At 45.0% G+C, this 15,539-nt stretch overlaps 1 protein-coding gene across 10 annotated transcripts in view; it reads right to left on the bottom strand.

The window, feature by feature from the left end:
- RIPOR3 (RIPOR family member 3) overlaps positions 1–15,539 on the bottom strand; it is a 42,350-nt gene that overhangs the window by 12,829 nt on the left and 13,982 nt on the right. For 5 of the 10 annotated variants that reach the window (XM_048321976.1, XM_048321974.1, XM_048321983.1 and 2 more), the window contains 10 exons: positions 11,180–11,298; positions 7,876–8,022; positions 5,531–5,609; positions 5,131–5,154; positions 4,942–4,995; positions 4,087–4,236; positions 3,556–3,619; positions 3,140–3,183; positions 2,339–2,464; positions 1,016–1,161 (listed from right to left, as the gene is read on the bottom strand). In XM_048321976.1, the coding sequence (XP_048177933.1) occupies positions 1,016–1,161; positions 2,339–2,464; positions 3,140–3,183; positions 3,556–3,619; positions 4,087–4,236; positions 4,942–4,995; positions 5,131–5,154; positions 5,531–5,609; positions 7,876–8,022; positions 11,180–11,280 (935 nt within the window). In that variant the 5' untranslated portion in view covers positions 11,281–11,298. Of the gene's footprint in view, positions 1–1,015; positions 1,162–2,338; positions 2,465–3,139; positions 3,184–3,555; positions 3,620–4,086; positions 4,237–4,941; positions 4,996–5,130; positions 5,192–5,530; positions 5,610–7,875; positions 8,023–8,900; positions 9,432–11,179; positions 11,299–15,539 lie in introns of those variants that run through there. The other 5 variants (XM_048321978.1, XM_048321980.1, XM_048321979.1 and 2 more) reach the window with 5 other exon arrangements.

Here is a 15,539-nt window from a genome sequence, read left to right as displayed (position 1 = left end):
ATTTTCCTGCTGGGAGCCTGGGGCCTTTCAGGGAGGGCCTGACAGCAGAGGGGTGTTCAAAGGCCTCTGGGCCATGCAGGGCTGGGAAGAGCCAAGGCTGCAGAGAGCCACGTGCAGAGGGACATGCGGAGAGTGTCCCCATTTCACTGGGCACCTCACTAAGGGGCTGGTGTAATCCTGGACAACAGCAAATGCAAACAGGTTAAAAAGTCTTGATTTGTTGTAGATGGCTCTCTCAATGTGGAACAACAGTGCCATAAAGCAGAAATAACAGAACTACCTCAAAACCCTGTGCTGGTGAGTCTGGAGGGAGGAATAAGTGCCAGTGCACTGTCCACAACAGTGAGAATTTACTTTTAATAACAGCATTAATCCACTACAAAAATCAAATCACAAATTTAAAATATAAAACAATTTAACAAACCACAGGCACCGTGACAATGCTCAGCTATTTAAAAGGACATCTGTAAGCAGCTTCCCTGGAGTGCACAAACAGCCTTGTGTCCATAACTACCCACAGCACACAGACGAAGGTGCCAAGTCTTTGGGAAAGCTGCTTTTTTAACAGATCGTGTCTTGGTAATAATGACTGTCCTAAAACTTCGGCTGTGTATTTTTTTCATTGTGCCCAGAAACTGCTACTTCCAGTTTCATTTCATCACCTTTAAGATTATTTTTCATGTTTTGTAGACACACATACATTGCTTGGAGTTAGATCAAATGCTCATTGTGAGGAGCAGAGAGCTTAGTAAGGCCACTGGCGAGGTTCCACGGCTGTGAGGACACCAAAGGAAGAGCTGAAAGGTCATAGGAACAGCTTCTGTCCCTTCCCCTGCCTGCTCCCACCATCAGATCAGGCCCAGGGGTTGCTGTGAGGGAGCATGGGGCTGTTCTCTACCCTGCACCTGCTCTCAGATAGAAAGAGGTAAATGTTGAATGCAACTCAGGGACACACCTGGGAGCCTTTCATTATTTCAAATGTTTTCTAGCTGTTGCTGTTTGAGGCTGTACTTACTTCCAGAGGACCTCCAGCCGCAGCTTGATGGTGCCCAGCTCAGTTATATCCACAATGATCGCCTGGGGCTTGGTGGTGAAGAAGTTGACGCTGTCACATGTCACCACCCCAACCAGGATAGTGGCCAGGCCTCGCAGCTCTGTCACCTGCAGGGACAGACAAACACATCCAATTCCATCTTACCAGACAATCTTAAATCCCCCCTGCACGGAGAAGAGAACAGCCCAGGTCAGATCTGCTCTGAGGCCCACAACAAACCAAGCCCTGATACTCAGTTCTGCATTCCCAAACTGCTGTGAGCCACTGTCCCCACAAGGAATATCTCACAGGAGGCTGCCAAAGAGGGGAGGGGTTCCAGGAGCTGGGCACACACAGAGCTGTACAGCATTCCCATTTTTAAACCTGCTGTGTATTTGTACTGGGCAAAGATTACTGAGGACAAAGTGGAAAGAGCAGGAGGTGTGGAGGACATTCATCAGCAGATTTTCATAAGCTAACAAAAAGAGTAAAACTATCCTTGTGACACAAAGTTATACAAGTTTTTACAACAATTATGGTAAAACAGGGATCTGAATTAACTTCTCACCTGATCCTCATTGTGCAGTAAAAGTAAAAAACCACTTCATAAACCCATTTCCAAAGGCAGTGCTGGCAGGGTGCCAGAGTGTCTCCTGTGTAACCCAGCTCCTGCTGCCAGGGGAGGGAACTCTGCAGGAGCTGCTTTAACAGGCTGCCAGAGCCCAAAGGCCTGCACTGGCACAGTTTCCCAGTAGGACAGGATCCAGCACAGCCTTCAGTCTCAGCTCTTTTCAGGCTGACAGGAGTCATGCTGCAGAGCAGCCCACAAGTGCTGCTCAAGGATTAACCCCACCTGCCAGGGCAGTGCCAGAACCAAGCGTGGGTTTTCTGTACAGGAATTTCTCTCCTCCAATAGAGAGCAGTACTACAGGTACTTAACATCCACATGAGGGATGGGAATAATATCTACATCCACATCTGTGTCTCCACATCCAGCTGCATCCTAGAAATTCCCAGATATTGATCTAGGACCTTTTCAGAAAACCAACCAAACAAAAAACCTGAAACACAACCACAGATCCCAGAACACGGGAAAGCAGGTGCACTAATACAGTCACCAGTGCCAGGAGCAAAGGAAAATCAGAAGTCATGTCCCTTCACTAGGCAGAACATGGATTAACTGCCATTTTTTACATAGCTAGAGAAAGAAAACCAAGAATTTTGAGAAACCCTTGGTGGTCTAAGGGGGAAGTAGCAGAAGACCTGTTAACCCACTGATTCCAATCCAACCATTATACACCACACCTTGATTTCAAACTTCTCGTGCAGATTGGGTATAAAAACCTTTTCTTCCTCATCCCATGTTTGGCTGTCATCAGTCTCAATTTTGCCTTTCAGCCTCCATTTTTGGCGCCCCAGTCGCACAAACACCTGGAAACCACAAAGAAAAGAGCCTGTTGGGCCAGCGTGTCCCAGACTATCCCCTTCAGTCCACAGGTCCCTCACTGTTCCAGTTCTATGGAAGCAAAGCTGCTCCCTTGATCACTGTACACTGGGAGCTTGGATACAGCCAGAAAACTGGAGACAGGAATTGGGGGTGCAGGCTTCAACCCCTGAAGTCAGCACCCAGTGCCACATCCCACCCACTGGAGAAGGAGCTCAAACCACACTGCACTGCAGGTGGGGTGGTGCTGAAGTACCAGGACACTGGAATTCACTGGGAAAGGTCAGGAGCAGGAGAGCACCCAGGGAGACACTGAGTGCCTTCACATCACACCAAGGGCAAACTTCCAAGAAACAGGCAGCCACTGCTATTTGATTCCAGGGCAACTCTGAAGGCAAAGCCCTGGCAGCTGGGTTTGATAGGCAATCACTGGCATCATTTAAACGCTCCTGTAACACCCAGATCACATCTAATCCCCTCTGTCCCTCCCCAGCCTCCAGGGGCACAGTGAGTGTGCCAATGTTCTGTTCTCCTCACAGCAGAGTGTGGATTTATCACAGTCTGGCTCCTGCTCTCCATGTTCCACCCCTGCCCTCCTGTGCTGCTCATGCACTCTCACTCCAGGAAAAGAAAGGGCAAAATATACGTGTTATATACTGCACCTCATACTGGTCCCCGGGGCAGAGACGTGCAAAGCCCACCAGCCCTGAAAAGAGAAGGAAAACTCCCAGTGTTTGTAAGCTTTACAAAGCCCCCCAACACCTCAGCCTGCAATGAATCAAGTGACTCTCTGGGTAGCGCTCCCTCTTGTCCTCAGCTCTGAGCAGAAGCTACCCCACCAGCCCAGTACACTCTTAAAAGGAGAGCATTTAATTGAGCTGAAGAAAGCAAGCTTGTCAACCTTGTATTCAAGTATAAAACACCATGGCAGGTCTGTTTTACAGCACTGGAGCAAAGTAACTTTAACAAAATTCTATCCAAGATCTCACTGAATAACTGGACTCTCAGTGGATCAGATTGCTACCCAGAAACCCCAAATCAACAGATGAGTCTTGAAGGAAAGGAAAAAGGAACCTACCTTTCATCTTCACATGAAACTCTCCCAAGTGGACCTCCAGTGCCCCCTCTATAAAGCACATGTCCTGAAAGAAAGACTGCACAGTCACCAGCACTGCCCAGCAGTGCAGAGGAGCTGCTTCCCCACACATGCCATTTCTTTTAAAGGACTGCATTCCTTTTATTTTTTTTTTAAAAGGGCATACAAACATTTTCACCAGTAAAGGCAGATAAAAGTAATGTTAATGGATTCTGTAAGACATAAAATCTTCCACAGAAGACTGGAACTCCTTGAGCTCCTCACTGTCAGTTACCTTCCATCAGTGGTTTTGTAAAAATAGCATAGCTCATTCCTTCAATTCTCATCCCACACTTCCAGTGGAAGACATAAGAGACCCCAGTACTAAGGATTTTTCATACAATGTACCTGCATTTTATTCACACATGCTTTTAACCCACACCATTAAAAAAAAAAAAAGCCAGCAGCAACTCCCAGTGCGCTCTTTGTGAAGGAGCAGTCAGGTCCTGCTTACAAGTGTGAAGGATTTCCTACCTCTGTGCACTCCTGGACGTTCTTGTAGAGCTCCACCAGGCTCTCCCTGGAGGCTTTGGTGGAAGGGGACAGGGAGAAGGCCTGTTTCATGTTGGTGGCCCCATCCCGCAGTCTGCACTGGATGCAGTAAGCTTCATAGAGTTCTTCCACCTTTGAAACATGGGAAAGAAGGAGCTGGAATTACCCTGGCATAGTTAAGGCGTTTTGGAAAGGAACATCAGCAGTGTTTCCTGGCCAAAACAAAAAGCAACAGCCAAACCAAATCCCCTGTCAGAGCACTGCAGGATGCTGCAACTCCTGCATTTTACAGAGTGCAACAGTTTGCTCCTCAATATCCCATGCTTTTTTTTCAGGAATACCATCAGCTCTGCTTTTACCAGAGTAGAAGACAAGTAGTAGAGTAACACTTTGCTCACAAAAATTGCAGAGCAGGAAACCAATTCCCTCAACGCAGACTCAACCCCCTGCTGTGTTAGCTGTGCCAGAGGAGAGATTCCAGCCCTCTGGAAGCACTGGCAGACAGCAGACACAGAAATGCCCCTGTGGCCCCTCGTGGGAAGGGGGGAGAACACATCAGGCTTCAGAGCAGCATTTTCTGAATAAACCGGCAGAGAATGCAAACTGGTTTCACAGGAAAACTCAGGTTGGGTCGTGCCCAACATTCAGCCTGAATAGAACCATTCAGGAAATTAAATAAATAAAAATCCCCTCCTCCTGTAAAAAGAGTGGCTACAGCTTTCAGCAAGTCCCCAGCATTCTCCCCTTCAGATGAATTATAATCAGAGTGTTTTCCATGTGGATAGATCACTTACAAAGCAGTGTGAGCCTTACAGGTACAAGGTATAAACCCCTTACCTTGCTAATGTGAAACTCCAACTTTCTGATGTATCTCTCCACAGAGCGGATTTGCTTTTGAAGAGGGCAGAGAGAGAAAAAGGGATGTGAGAAATTATTTCCTAAATGCGCCATTAGGTAACACAGCAGACAGCAAATCACCCATTTTCCTCTTTTGGCAACATTCCATCTCATCCCCAACAGCCTTACCTTATCCAGGTCATAGTAGAAAGCCTGAAAGAGAAACAGCACAGGCTGAGGAGGAGAGCACCTGTATTTGTACACAGTGATGATACCTTCATACATACTGCAAGGCTCACTAGGACATCCTCATTTACACTAAATTAATATTGCAAACACTGATCACTGAGCGGACACAAGGAGGTACAGCCCAGTAAAGAAACATGATCTGAGGTACACTGCTGGATATTGGCAATGAGAAATCCCAAGCTCTCACAACGAGGGCACTTGCTTGGGAAAATTCTGATTGTGATGCTTTGCTGGATCCCACCTCAGTGTTTTAACTGGACAACCCCTGGGAGTCCCAGGAGGGAGAAAGCACCTACTTTTGTGACTGTATTTAAGTACTTAAACATTAAAAACACTTTACCAATCTAGAGTTCCTTTTCGTATCTTTGTGTCGACCAGAGAGATAATCCAGCTCAGCCTGATGTGCTTCCAGGTATTCACTGCAGAGAAAGCAAGCCCACTGTTAGATTGTCCCAGAGTGGTCATTAGAGATTCTCTGGAGAGGTGTTTTCAGCAGAATGTTACAAGGGATGTAGGAGGAGAATATCAAGTTCTAACACACACAAAAATCACAGATCTCCCTCTCTGATTCCTCTAACTATTCCTGCGTGACCCCTTCCTGTAAGGCAGCAGAATGGCTCAGTTGTTGAGGAAGCCTCTGCTTACAGTTACTGAGGAGGAAGGACTCACCAACCAACTCCATCTTAGAGAGCCAAAGACTTGCAACATGAAACACTTGCACTACAAACCCAAGCTCACAGGAGCACTGCCCAGGTAAGGTGGGGCCAATGCCACTCAGCGTTTTAGCAAACTGAGCTGAAGACCCTATTAAGGCAATTTCTTAATGCAACTATTACTTTTCCCAGAATGAGAACTCTTTTTGCAAGGTGTGAAGCACTTGGTGCCAGCTGGCTTCTCTAGAGTTGCTTGCATGCATGGGTTGTTGCTTGCATGCTTTACGAGTTTCCACAGGGCCTTAAACTTTTTCAGCTGAGACCATCTTCATCCAACTTTCCTTTTAATACAGAGCAGACTTAGGTAACTTTTTCCTCTAATGTTTAAAAGGGAACCAGAATCACCTGGTAAATGCTACATTATTAGACAGTCTCCGAGCGGTCAAAATAACTTCATTTTAGACAGCTACACTTCTTCACATTTGCTTTGATGCATTTCATTTTCTTACTGTTCCAAAACCAGGTCCCCCAAGACATCCCACGTCTCCAGCATTCAGCTGTCTGCTCTTAACACCTGCCCAGTAAGAGCTCAGTGCAGAAGCAGCCAAGGCTGAAGGCAGAAGAACATTCATTTACCTTTTAGAAAGGCTTCATCACTTTTAGATTTAGGTATGTTAGAATGACCAGCTTGATGGAATGGCACCCAGATGGTTAACAGAATAAAGAGTTATTTTCTACAACTATAAAGAAACAGGCACATAAAATATGTTCTGTACTAAAAATTCGAGTCACTCCAGCACCGAGTGGACTTAAGTCTGCATTTACTTAAAATTTGGCCTTTGCATTGCTATTTGATACAGCTGTTTTCTGTAGGTTACTTCAGTCAATTAGTCAGCCACTCACTTTTGGCAGGAGGCTGATCATGTGGCACTCACTGCAAAACTGGGAACAAATTCTGATCCACTTTATAGTTTCTCCTCCCTAAGCTCAGATAAATTCTCAACTCTGCAAAAACATTTGGTTTCCTTGTTTCTTTTAAATCTAAATCCTCTAATAAGACATTGGTGGATATTTTTAGGGCTAATACTTCATAGTCTTTTATAGGACTGAAAACGTGACACATCTGACTTTATAAAGTGTTACTACAGTGCATTTTATGTTCTTTGCTTAGGAAAACAAACTAGGAGCAAAATGCATACAGGAGCAAAATGTGGAGGACAGCAGTAACACACTGCAGGAACTGTTAGAAGGGTGCCAGCAGAAAGAGCTGTGGGGTTTACACATCCAAGGGAAGGTATTTTATCTTCTGATAGCAGCTGCAGGGTGTAAATGAAGTTCCTGTAATAATAGAACATTCTGGGAAATCAAAAAGCTGACGTTTTCAGGTGAATCTGCTTAGGCCTTTGTGTTACAAGACACCTGAAGATCATAGAGCACTTTTGAAATCCAGAGTTTAATTCTATTAAGAGGAAGAAAAAAAAATAAAGAAAAAACCAAAAAACCCCCACTGAACAACCCTCCTAGAGCAGCTCATTCTGTCAGTGTTCACTAATCAGCAGAAGGAAAACAGAAGTGGTTGATGAACCAGCCTCCCCACTCTGCCTTTGCAGGGCACACCCTCATCTTCAGACTCGATTTTAAGTCAGCTTTTTGAGTCAAAGCGAACTCCACACAGTTCCCTCTCCAGAAGCTTTTTGCCAATCACTCCCCAGGTCTGGCTGTCCCATCCCTATGCTGCCACCCTGCCCTGAAAGCCTCCCTTCCTCATGGAAGTTCAGCTGCTCCCCAGGAGATGGGCAGAGTTCGCTGTCACTTTTTACAGTGTAATTAACTAGGAACAAACAAAAACATCAGAGCACTTTGCTTGCAAGCAGACTGTCTGAGAGTGAATGAAACTTGTTTTACAAGGTCCCAGGCCTGGGGAAGTCACCACATGTGTTTGGAGATGCCAGATGGAGACAGAGCACAGTGACACACAGACTTAAGCAGCATGACTAGGTAAGGCAAATTACAATATTGGAAAAGTCCTTACTTAAGTCCTTTCTTCAAAGCTTCAAAAATTTTCTTCACCTGCAGTGGCTTTGGATCCCAGATGAGTGCCCCCTTCTGCAGGGAATTATAGGCCTTGGGGGGTTTCAGTGACATCCTTGATCTCACTGAACTTCTGCTGAGGGACTTGCTGTAGAAAGAGAAAAGAAATACAGGAAAGATGCAAACCCCATCACTTGGGAGACAAGAAATGCCTGAGCCACAGAACTTCCAGGGTACAAGCTCTATCCATTCCCATGTGCATTTACTCAAAATCACCAAGTTCTTGGACACCTGAGCACACTCTGGCAGACAGCAGAAACCGCACAGTGCTGGCTCTGTGTGCCCAGCAGGCAGGGCAGCTGCCAGAGCCTGGGCACAGCCAGGGTCACCCGCGGAAGGGAGCTCTGCTGCAGGGCCAGGGCAGTCCCACTCTCACTGCCACCTGCAATCCAGGCAAAGCTGGCAAGGAACTTCTGCCTGCTCAAGGTCTAAGTGGCAAAGCTCACCCAAAGAGCCTTTAGAAATTGCTATTTCTTCACTTGCACTCAGCATCCATGTAAACCATGGCTCAGAGCACTCCCCAGGTTTGAAAAGCCAACTGCCAGGCCCGGATTGCATACAAGATATAATTACCAAGGGTTTTTTCAGCCTCTAACCCCTCAGCTAATTGCTCTTAAAAGCACCTGCAAAATCAAAATTAAGTATTGTTTCTACAAGAAGTGCCCCACACAGAATTTTATTGCACCAGCCTAAGGAGTTGGAACACTCTAAACCATCAGTTATAGCCAACTATAAAGCAGAAAATGAACTCTCTGCAAATAATTCCTGCCTGGCTTACCTCTATCTATGTGCGCCCCTAAGTCTTGGCTATTTTTATACAGGTTTGTTAATAATCCCTCTAAGTAAAGCCTCTAAAATAACATTACCTAAAGAAGTTTCCCATCTACCAAAGCAAGCCAAACCAGGCAGCTGCTCTCTGAACAGCTTTCTACCTTTTCTACAATTTCCATCCTAAATTCAACTCACCTGGAGAAATTATGAACTTCATCAGGCTCAATAGTTAACAACTGGCTGGTTTCAGTTCCAGGCATGTAACTGGAGGCCTAAGGAGATTATTGTGCTGGGCGATTAAAGCCCAGACCCAACACACCTGAGAGCTGTCCCCAGTCCTATTAGAGAAGCCCTTGAGTAACTACTTTAATTATCCTTGTCCTAAATTTCCACTTAACTCCAGTTTTTAACATCTGTTCTGCAAAAAGTCTGATAAACGAGGTGTTGCCAAACATTACTGGGTACTTAATTTCTTCACACCACTGATTATCTTGGTTTTTTATGATGCCTTAATGTAAAGTATTAATTAACCAAACCATTTGGAGCTCAGGTTACCTATAACAAGGAACATAAGTGTTAAATTAGAACCTTACATTAATATTACTTTTCTTTATTATGATAATGTATCTTTGAGTATTCCAGGCAAAGTGAGAGAGTTTCAACAGGAATAACACTGGAAGGGACAGTCTGGACAATAAGCAGTTGAAAGAGTCTCCTAGAAGGCTCATTACTTAAAATTCTTTCATGCTAAGAAGAAATAGCATCTAATTCCATTAGAGTACTCTAATTAGCAGGATACCAAATAGAAGATACAAGATAATGCTGTTTTGAAATTAAAAAGCCCAAATTACTCCTGGGTTTTGTTTCATTTTGGAATCTACCTTCAGATTTTTGGAGTGCAGATCCTAGATTCTGGAAATGAGTTCCCTTCATGTGGAAGTGCAGCATCTCAGTACTGCACAGACAGGCTGGGATTTCCCACTCCCCCTTTTCCTCAGCATCTCCCACTGGCTGCTGCAGCCCATATGAGCACTGATGTGAAGAATCCCATTTTCATACATTTCATACGAAAGTTAAGTAGCTGACATGGCCTGTAGGGCCAGTAGCTAAAAGCTGAATGTTCTGTTGCTGCTTTCCCTTGTGAACCTCGTAATTTAAGTATCAGATTTCCCACTATATAGATAAAGTAATAACATTGACTTCCTGTGGAGACCATGGTGGGCAAACACAAAATCGTGTGTCTGACTGAGAGACCCGAGGGGAAGTTGCTAAAGAAAAGCAAAAGTATATTTAGTATCTGCTCAAGAGTGTCCATGTGGGCCTGATTTGTGTGTCATCCTTTGGACAGACCTTGCACAGGGCCCCTGCAAGCTCCTGCTGAGTTTTGCAACAGTGCCTGAGGGAGAGATAAGTTAGGAAAGGGTGATTAAAAAATTTCTTGTCCATGCCAGGGCAGGCTCTCATGTTCACTGGGTGTGACTGAATGTCTAGTACAGAAATCTTCCTTACTGCAGTGGTTCCTGCACAAAACTGTCTGTCTAAACACTTACATAATGAAAAACAACGTCATAAAAGTGCATAAAGAGAGGCACTTGGTCAGGAAAGCTTTGCAGTTAGAAGTAAGAGGATAACCCTAAGGGACACATGAACTTTCTGTCTGGAGCACTGGGACCCTGCTGGACGGTGCCTGGTGGAGAAACAGCTGCTCTCCACAGCTCCTGGTGGATCCTTTCCCTGCTAGAACTCCCACTCTGGACTGGAGCTCAAGCCTGTTTACGTCATCTGACAGAGTTTTTCTCCAGACCTTAGCAGTTGGTGGGATTTTAGAGATCTGATCTTTGCTAGGGGTAATATTAATTTTCATTTTCACCAACTAATTAATTTATTCAAATTGAAGAGTTCTCAGTTGCATCACAATCATACTGGGATTTCATTTTTTGCTCATACTTTACCATGCTGTGTTTAACCAAAAGTTTAATTCAGTCATCTGGTTCTTTGAGAAGGTATTTAGTTACATGAGTGAGGTATTTTGCTGATACAGAAGTGGATTTTTTTGAGTACAATACTCCTGGAGGCACACTTCCCAAAACTTCTATGTGGTGCTGCTAAATGATTCACTCTGATATTTCTCTAGCATGCACTGGCAGTCAGAGGCCATATTAATTTTCCATTTATAGGTCATATCTTCTAAAAGCACTCAAGATTTACAGGGATTTACAGGAATTGCTAAATTCACAAAAAGCACAGGAGCATTTTTAGTGGAAAAGCTGCATCCCGTGTGTGGCGCAGCTGTCCCTGCAGTGCCCAGCAGTGGGGCAGTCTGCAGGGCAGCACAGCTGCTGATCAGTGCAGGAGCAGCCCTCGGTAGTTTTAGGTGGGAGTGAAGGAGCAGCATCTCCACAAAGCTGCCTCAGGTCGATGCACTGCCAGCCTGCTGCCCAGGGACCAGGGGCTTTGGTTTTGGTGTTACTTACGCCAGTTTCCTGCTTTGCACAGTGCTGAACCCAGTGAAGGAGCAGCTCCTGCTGATCCCACCCCCATCCCCAGGGGACACAAACGTGAGCTTGACCGACATGGCTCCCAGTCAGTGAGTCTGGAACAAAACACAAAACACAAAAACAGACGAGGCCAAACATTCTTGGCAGTTCTTGTGCTGCTGCAAGTGGTGAGCTGCATGGAAGTGGAAAGTCAAAACAACACACAGCAGAATAAATTGAAAAAAAAGACTTGTCTGCAATTCACGTTTCCTGTGTTGCCATCCACAGTACAATTAATAAGGGGTTGAATAGTCTAAAATGAAATCTCTCATGCTCTCTTCAATTTCTGATTGATTTTACAAACTCACTATGCAAAAGCCAGAATAGCCTCAATTCAGAGCCTCTCTACCATTTCTGACTTTTTAAAAACCCTGTAATTGTCCCAGTGCTTCAGGAGTCCAGGCCAACCTGTGTATTTCCAAATAGGTGTGGATGCCAGAACAATACTTAAGCTCCAGACTTAGTCAGGTCGAAAAAGCAGCTCCTTGCATCTGTGCAGAGCCACACTGCAGTCAATGGTAGAATTGGCTGTGTGGTGCTTAAGACCAAGGCAGAAGTCTGGTTTCAACAGTAAATTTCAGGTTCATGCTCCTCCTCTGGCAGGGTTTCTCTTGGATTGCTCTCTTGTTTTCCATCAGTCAAACTCTCTTGCTTTTTGGAGAATTGTGTTCTCTGCCATATGTCTATAGAATCCAAGTCCCAATATAAGTAACAGACATATCCTTCAAAGCAGCTGTAGAAAATCACCCAGACAGTTCATATACAGAAAAATTCCCTTCCTTTCCCCCTCAAGCTGGTGTAATGTAAACACCACAAGTGAGTAAATCTGGGTATAACAAAAAGCTGGAGGATGCGTCTGGAGAGAGAAGTACAAGCTCCAACAAGGAGCTCTGAATGCTCCATGCAGAACTTTGTCCCACATTAGAGAATGTGCTCTGAAGAGCACTCTTAATCCATCAGAGGGGATGCTGGAAAGGAACTCTGCACTCAGCCCTTGTTCCTGACATTATCCCTTTAGCATGGCTACCATTAGTCAGACTACAAGCCCAGAATGTCAGTGTAAGACTCTTTCCCTGGCTCTGCCACTAACTTGGAGAGCAACCTCCTCCCTGCCTGTGAAGGCTGCCTGTAGAGAACTGAATGGTTTAATACACTTCCCAAGAGGAAGGGGATTGGAGAGCATTTTGCTAATTCTGGGCTAGTCTACAAGTACAGGGAATTACTGCCAGTGACCACGCTTTAGGTACCATCACCTACAGAGCAGGAGCAAAAGCTGTCCTGCATTTCCAGGAGCAGAGATCCTGCCTGTTCAGGAGAAGCCACTCAGTCAATTCCCCGGGCTGAGGTTTAAACTCCCATCTCCTTGCCTGTTCTATGGGCTGTGCCAAGCTGAGGAATACACCCGGGGAAAACAGGCAGAACACTGTAGAGCAAGATGTGACAATGATAAATCCCAGCTGAGAGACACCTGCTTTGGAAGCTCTCCAGTGTGCAAAGAGGTGCTGAGCATGGCCAGGTATTTCACTGCTCAGAGGAGCGAAGTTCAGTGACTCCACAGCCTCAGGAGTATCCACAGAAATCTGTTACACGGAAAACTCAGGTGCCTCTCCACCACCTCTTAATCAAACCATACAGTGCTTTTATTCTCTTGCTTTGAAAAGATCCTCCTTAACACCCTTAATCAGTCCTTGGACTTGCATCATATCACAGCTGAAGTTTCAAAATATTTTCCATTCTTCCCTCTAGTTTTCAGATGTTTGTAAGTCTGTGAACTGTCACCCCATCAAAAGGATCATTAGCCTGAAAAGAGCATGTAACTTACTGAAAAATGTAATTGCATAACAAGCTGTTAAAGGAGGAAATAAAAGGAATAGCCTTGTGGTTATTGACCACATCCCTCATCAAGGCTAAGCCAGATTCCCAGGATCTATTTTTCAGCTCTTTAACCTGGGAAACTCAGTTCATGGGTATAAGGGAGGAAGAAAGTGCAAGAGCAGCTGCTCTAGAGCCTGCCTAACATGAGACTGAAAGCCTTTGGAGCACACAGATATGGAACAAACAAAACCAAGCAGACCCTTGGCAGGGAACAGGAAGTGGAAAACGATGAGAAGACTCCTTAAGTAAAACCTGTGGGACTGACGTGAAGGAGTATGTGGGAAATGTACAGACCCCCAAAACTAAATTAGCAAAAGAACTACATTGCCCAAATTTCCTAGACCTGACCACGCGTGTTTATAAATCCAGTATAATTCTGGATTTCCAGGAGATGCACTGTTGCAATTCGGTAGGAGCCAGAGAAGCCTTGGCCCTCACATGGGCATGGCCAAAAGCACTTCAGCTCCTCCAGGGTCATCTGCTTTCTGTAGCTGCCCAAAGCTCCATCCCCAAGGCCACTGAGTCTGTCATGTTCTGCTCCAATGTACTGCTCCTCTCAAAAGCAACTCACAAGTACCTCTTTCCAATTCCCTAAGAATGAAGAGAATTTAAATAAAGCACAAATAAAGGGGTTATCTTTCTTGCTTCAAAATAATGCCAACAAAGTCAATACCTCTTGGTACACACTTGCACATGTATTTTTTGTAGTGACCAAGAAATGTTATGGCTCATTTCACATTTCTGAGCAGAAGACCATAAGTTGGATGTCAAGAAAACATTTTATTTGTAAGACTTATAATGCAGTTGTTTAAACAGAGGGTTTTCTAGATGGAGTGTCTGTATAAAAGTGCTGAGCTACATTACAAGTGCCCCTGAGAAAAAGCATCTGGATCCATCTCAAATTCTACCCTCCCTTTAGGGTAGAAATAAACCAGATAAGGACCCCGACAAAGCTCAGTTCAAATCTGCCTTCCAACCTGCAACCTCTGCTGTGCCAGTGAATCCAAATCTCATAAAAACAGGGATTATGCCCTGGGGAGCAGAGGAACTTCCTCTCCTTTACTCTTCCCCCAGAGCACGGAACAGCAGTTAGCCAGGGGCTGCATATGCAGAGCACAAGAACAGCAGGCCAAAATAAAGGAGTCTATTGCCAGGGGCAACTGGAACACCAAATTACTGCAAAAACCATGGAGTCCTGACAAAGTCTTCTAAAGCTTGTGAGTCTTGGGCACACCTCCCAGCTGCCAGGGACTCACTGGCTGTAATGTTTTAATACGTGCCATTCCTATGGTTGAGACTTCAGGTCTCAGAAATGTACCTTTGAATCAAAAAAGAATTTTTTTTCCAGATCAAAGGAGTAGGTTTGTTTGGCCCTGTTTCAGTGGTCCATTTGCCATAACAGACTGTTGGTGTGTCAGCTTTGGTGTGACCAAGCATCCAGGCACGCTGGGGCTCCTCTGAGCAGTGAGGACACACAAACTGCATCTTGCGCTCCCTCCCTCTGAGGCTGAGGATGCTCCTCAAGCCAAATGACCTTCACCTTCTACAAACAAAATAATGGTGTCTGTTTGTGTTTATGGCTAAACTTTTCCAGCCCTACTCACATCTTTAATTGTTTCTGGGCACAATGGTTTCAACAATTTTATGAGGAAAATATGACTCAACGACTTCTTGCAAAATGTTTCTGCTCATGTTTAGTGCTTTAAATTAGTAGCCGTGTTTTTGTGTTAGCATCTCCAAGAGGTCCACTTGGTGAACCCTTGCTAGAGGAAAGTATTCATGTTTCCCCAAAGTTTGTAATGTTCCAACTGGGAATGGGCAGTGGGTGGGAGACACTTTCTCCTGGTTGTGTTTCTGCAAGAACTGCACCAGCTTCTGCTTCCCTCAGCTGTTCGTGGGCCCTGGCAGCCTGCACAGGGCTCCAGACCTCACCTGTGGGGCACCACCTGCTCTTCACTGGCCTGACACAACAAAAGCCAGGCTGAAATCAAGCAAGTTATTGTCACTATAGCAAATAAACACAATTACTGACAGATATCCATTGTTAATAACTGCAGTGTCTGAGGGTCACGTTTGTGGTTGAGGATACATTATGTGATCATGACAGTTTGCCTTCCACTGCCAGGTGCAATCCTTCTCCTTACACTTTCAGACCCTTGTTATTTTTATACATAATTTTATTCATAAATATTACACTCACTTTACTTGGAAAGACAAGAGAGCCATTTTAACTTCTAGTTGTGGGAACCAAACAGAGTTGATTTCATTTTGTATTATCACAACATAATACTTAATTCAGTATCTGGTAAGCCCAACAGTTTATTGGAGAGACTGGGGCCTTCATGCTAAAATCTGGGGCTTAGATTTGTGCCTATCAGGACACTCCCCTGGTGGTTTTGTGCACAGCAGAGCACGAGTTTGT

This window comes from Corvus hawaiiensis, chromosome 17 (genome assembly GCF_020740725.1).
Source record: "Corvus hawaiiensis isolate bCorHaw1 chromosome 17, bCorHaw1.pri.cur, whole genome shotgun sequence".
In the NCBI taxonomy this organism is placed as follows: domain Eukaryota; kingdom Metazoa; phylum Chordata; class Aves; order Passeriformes; family Corvidae; genus Corvus; species Corvus hawaiiensis.
This window is presented reverse-complemented; position numbering and strand designations above follow the sequence as displayed.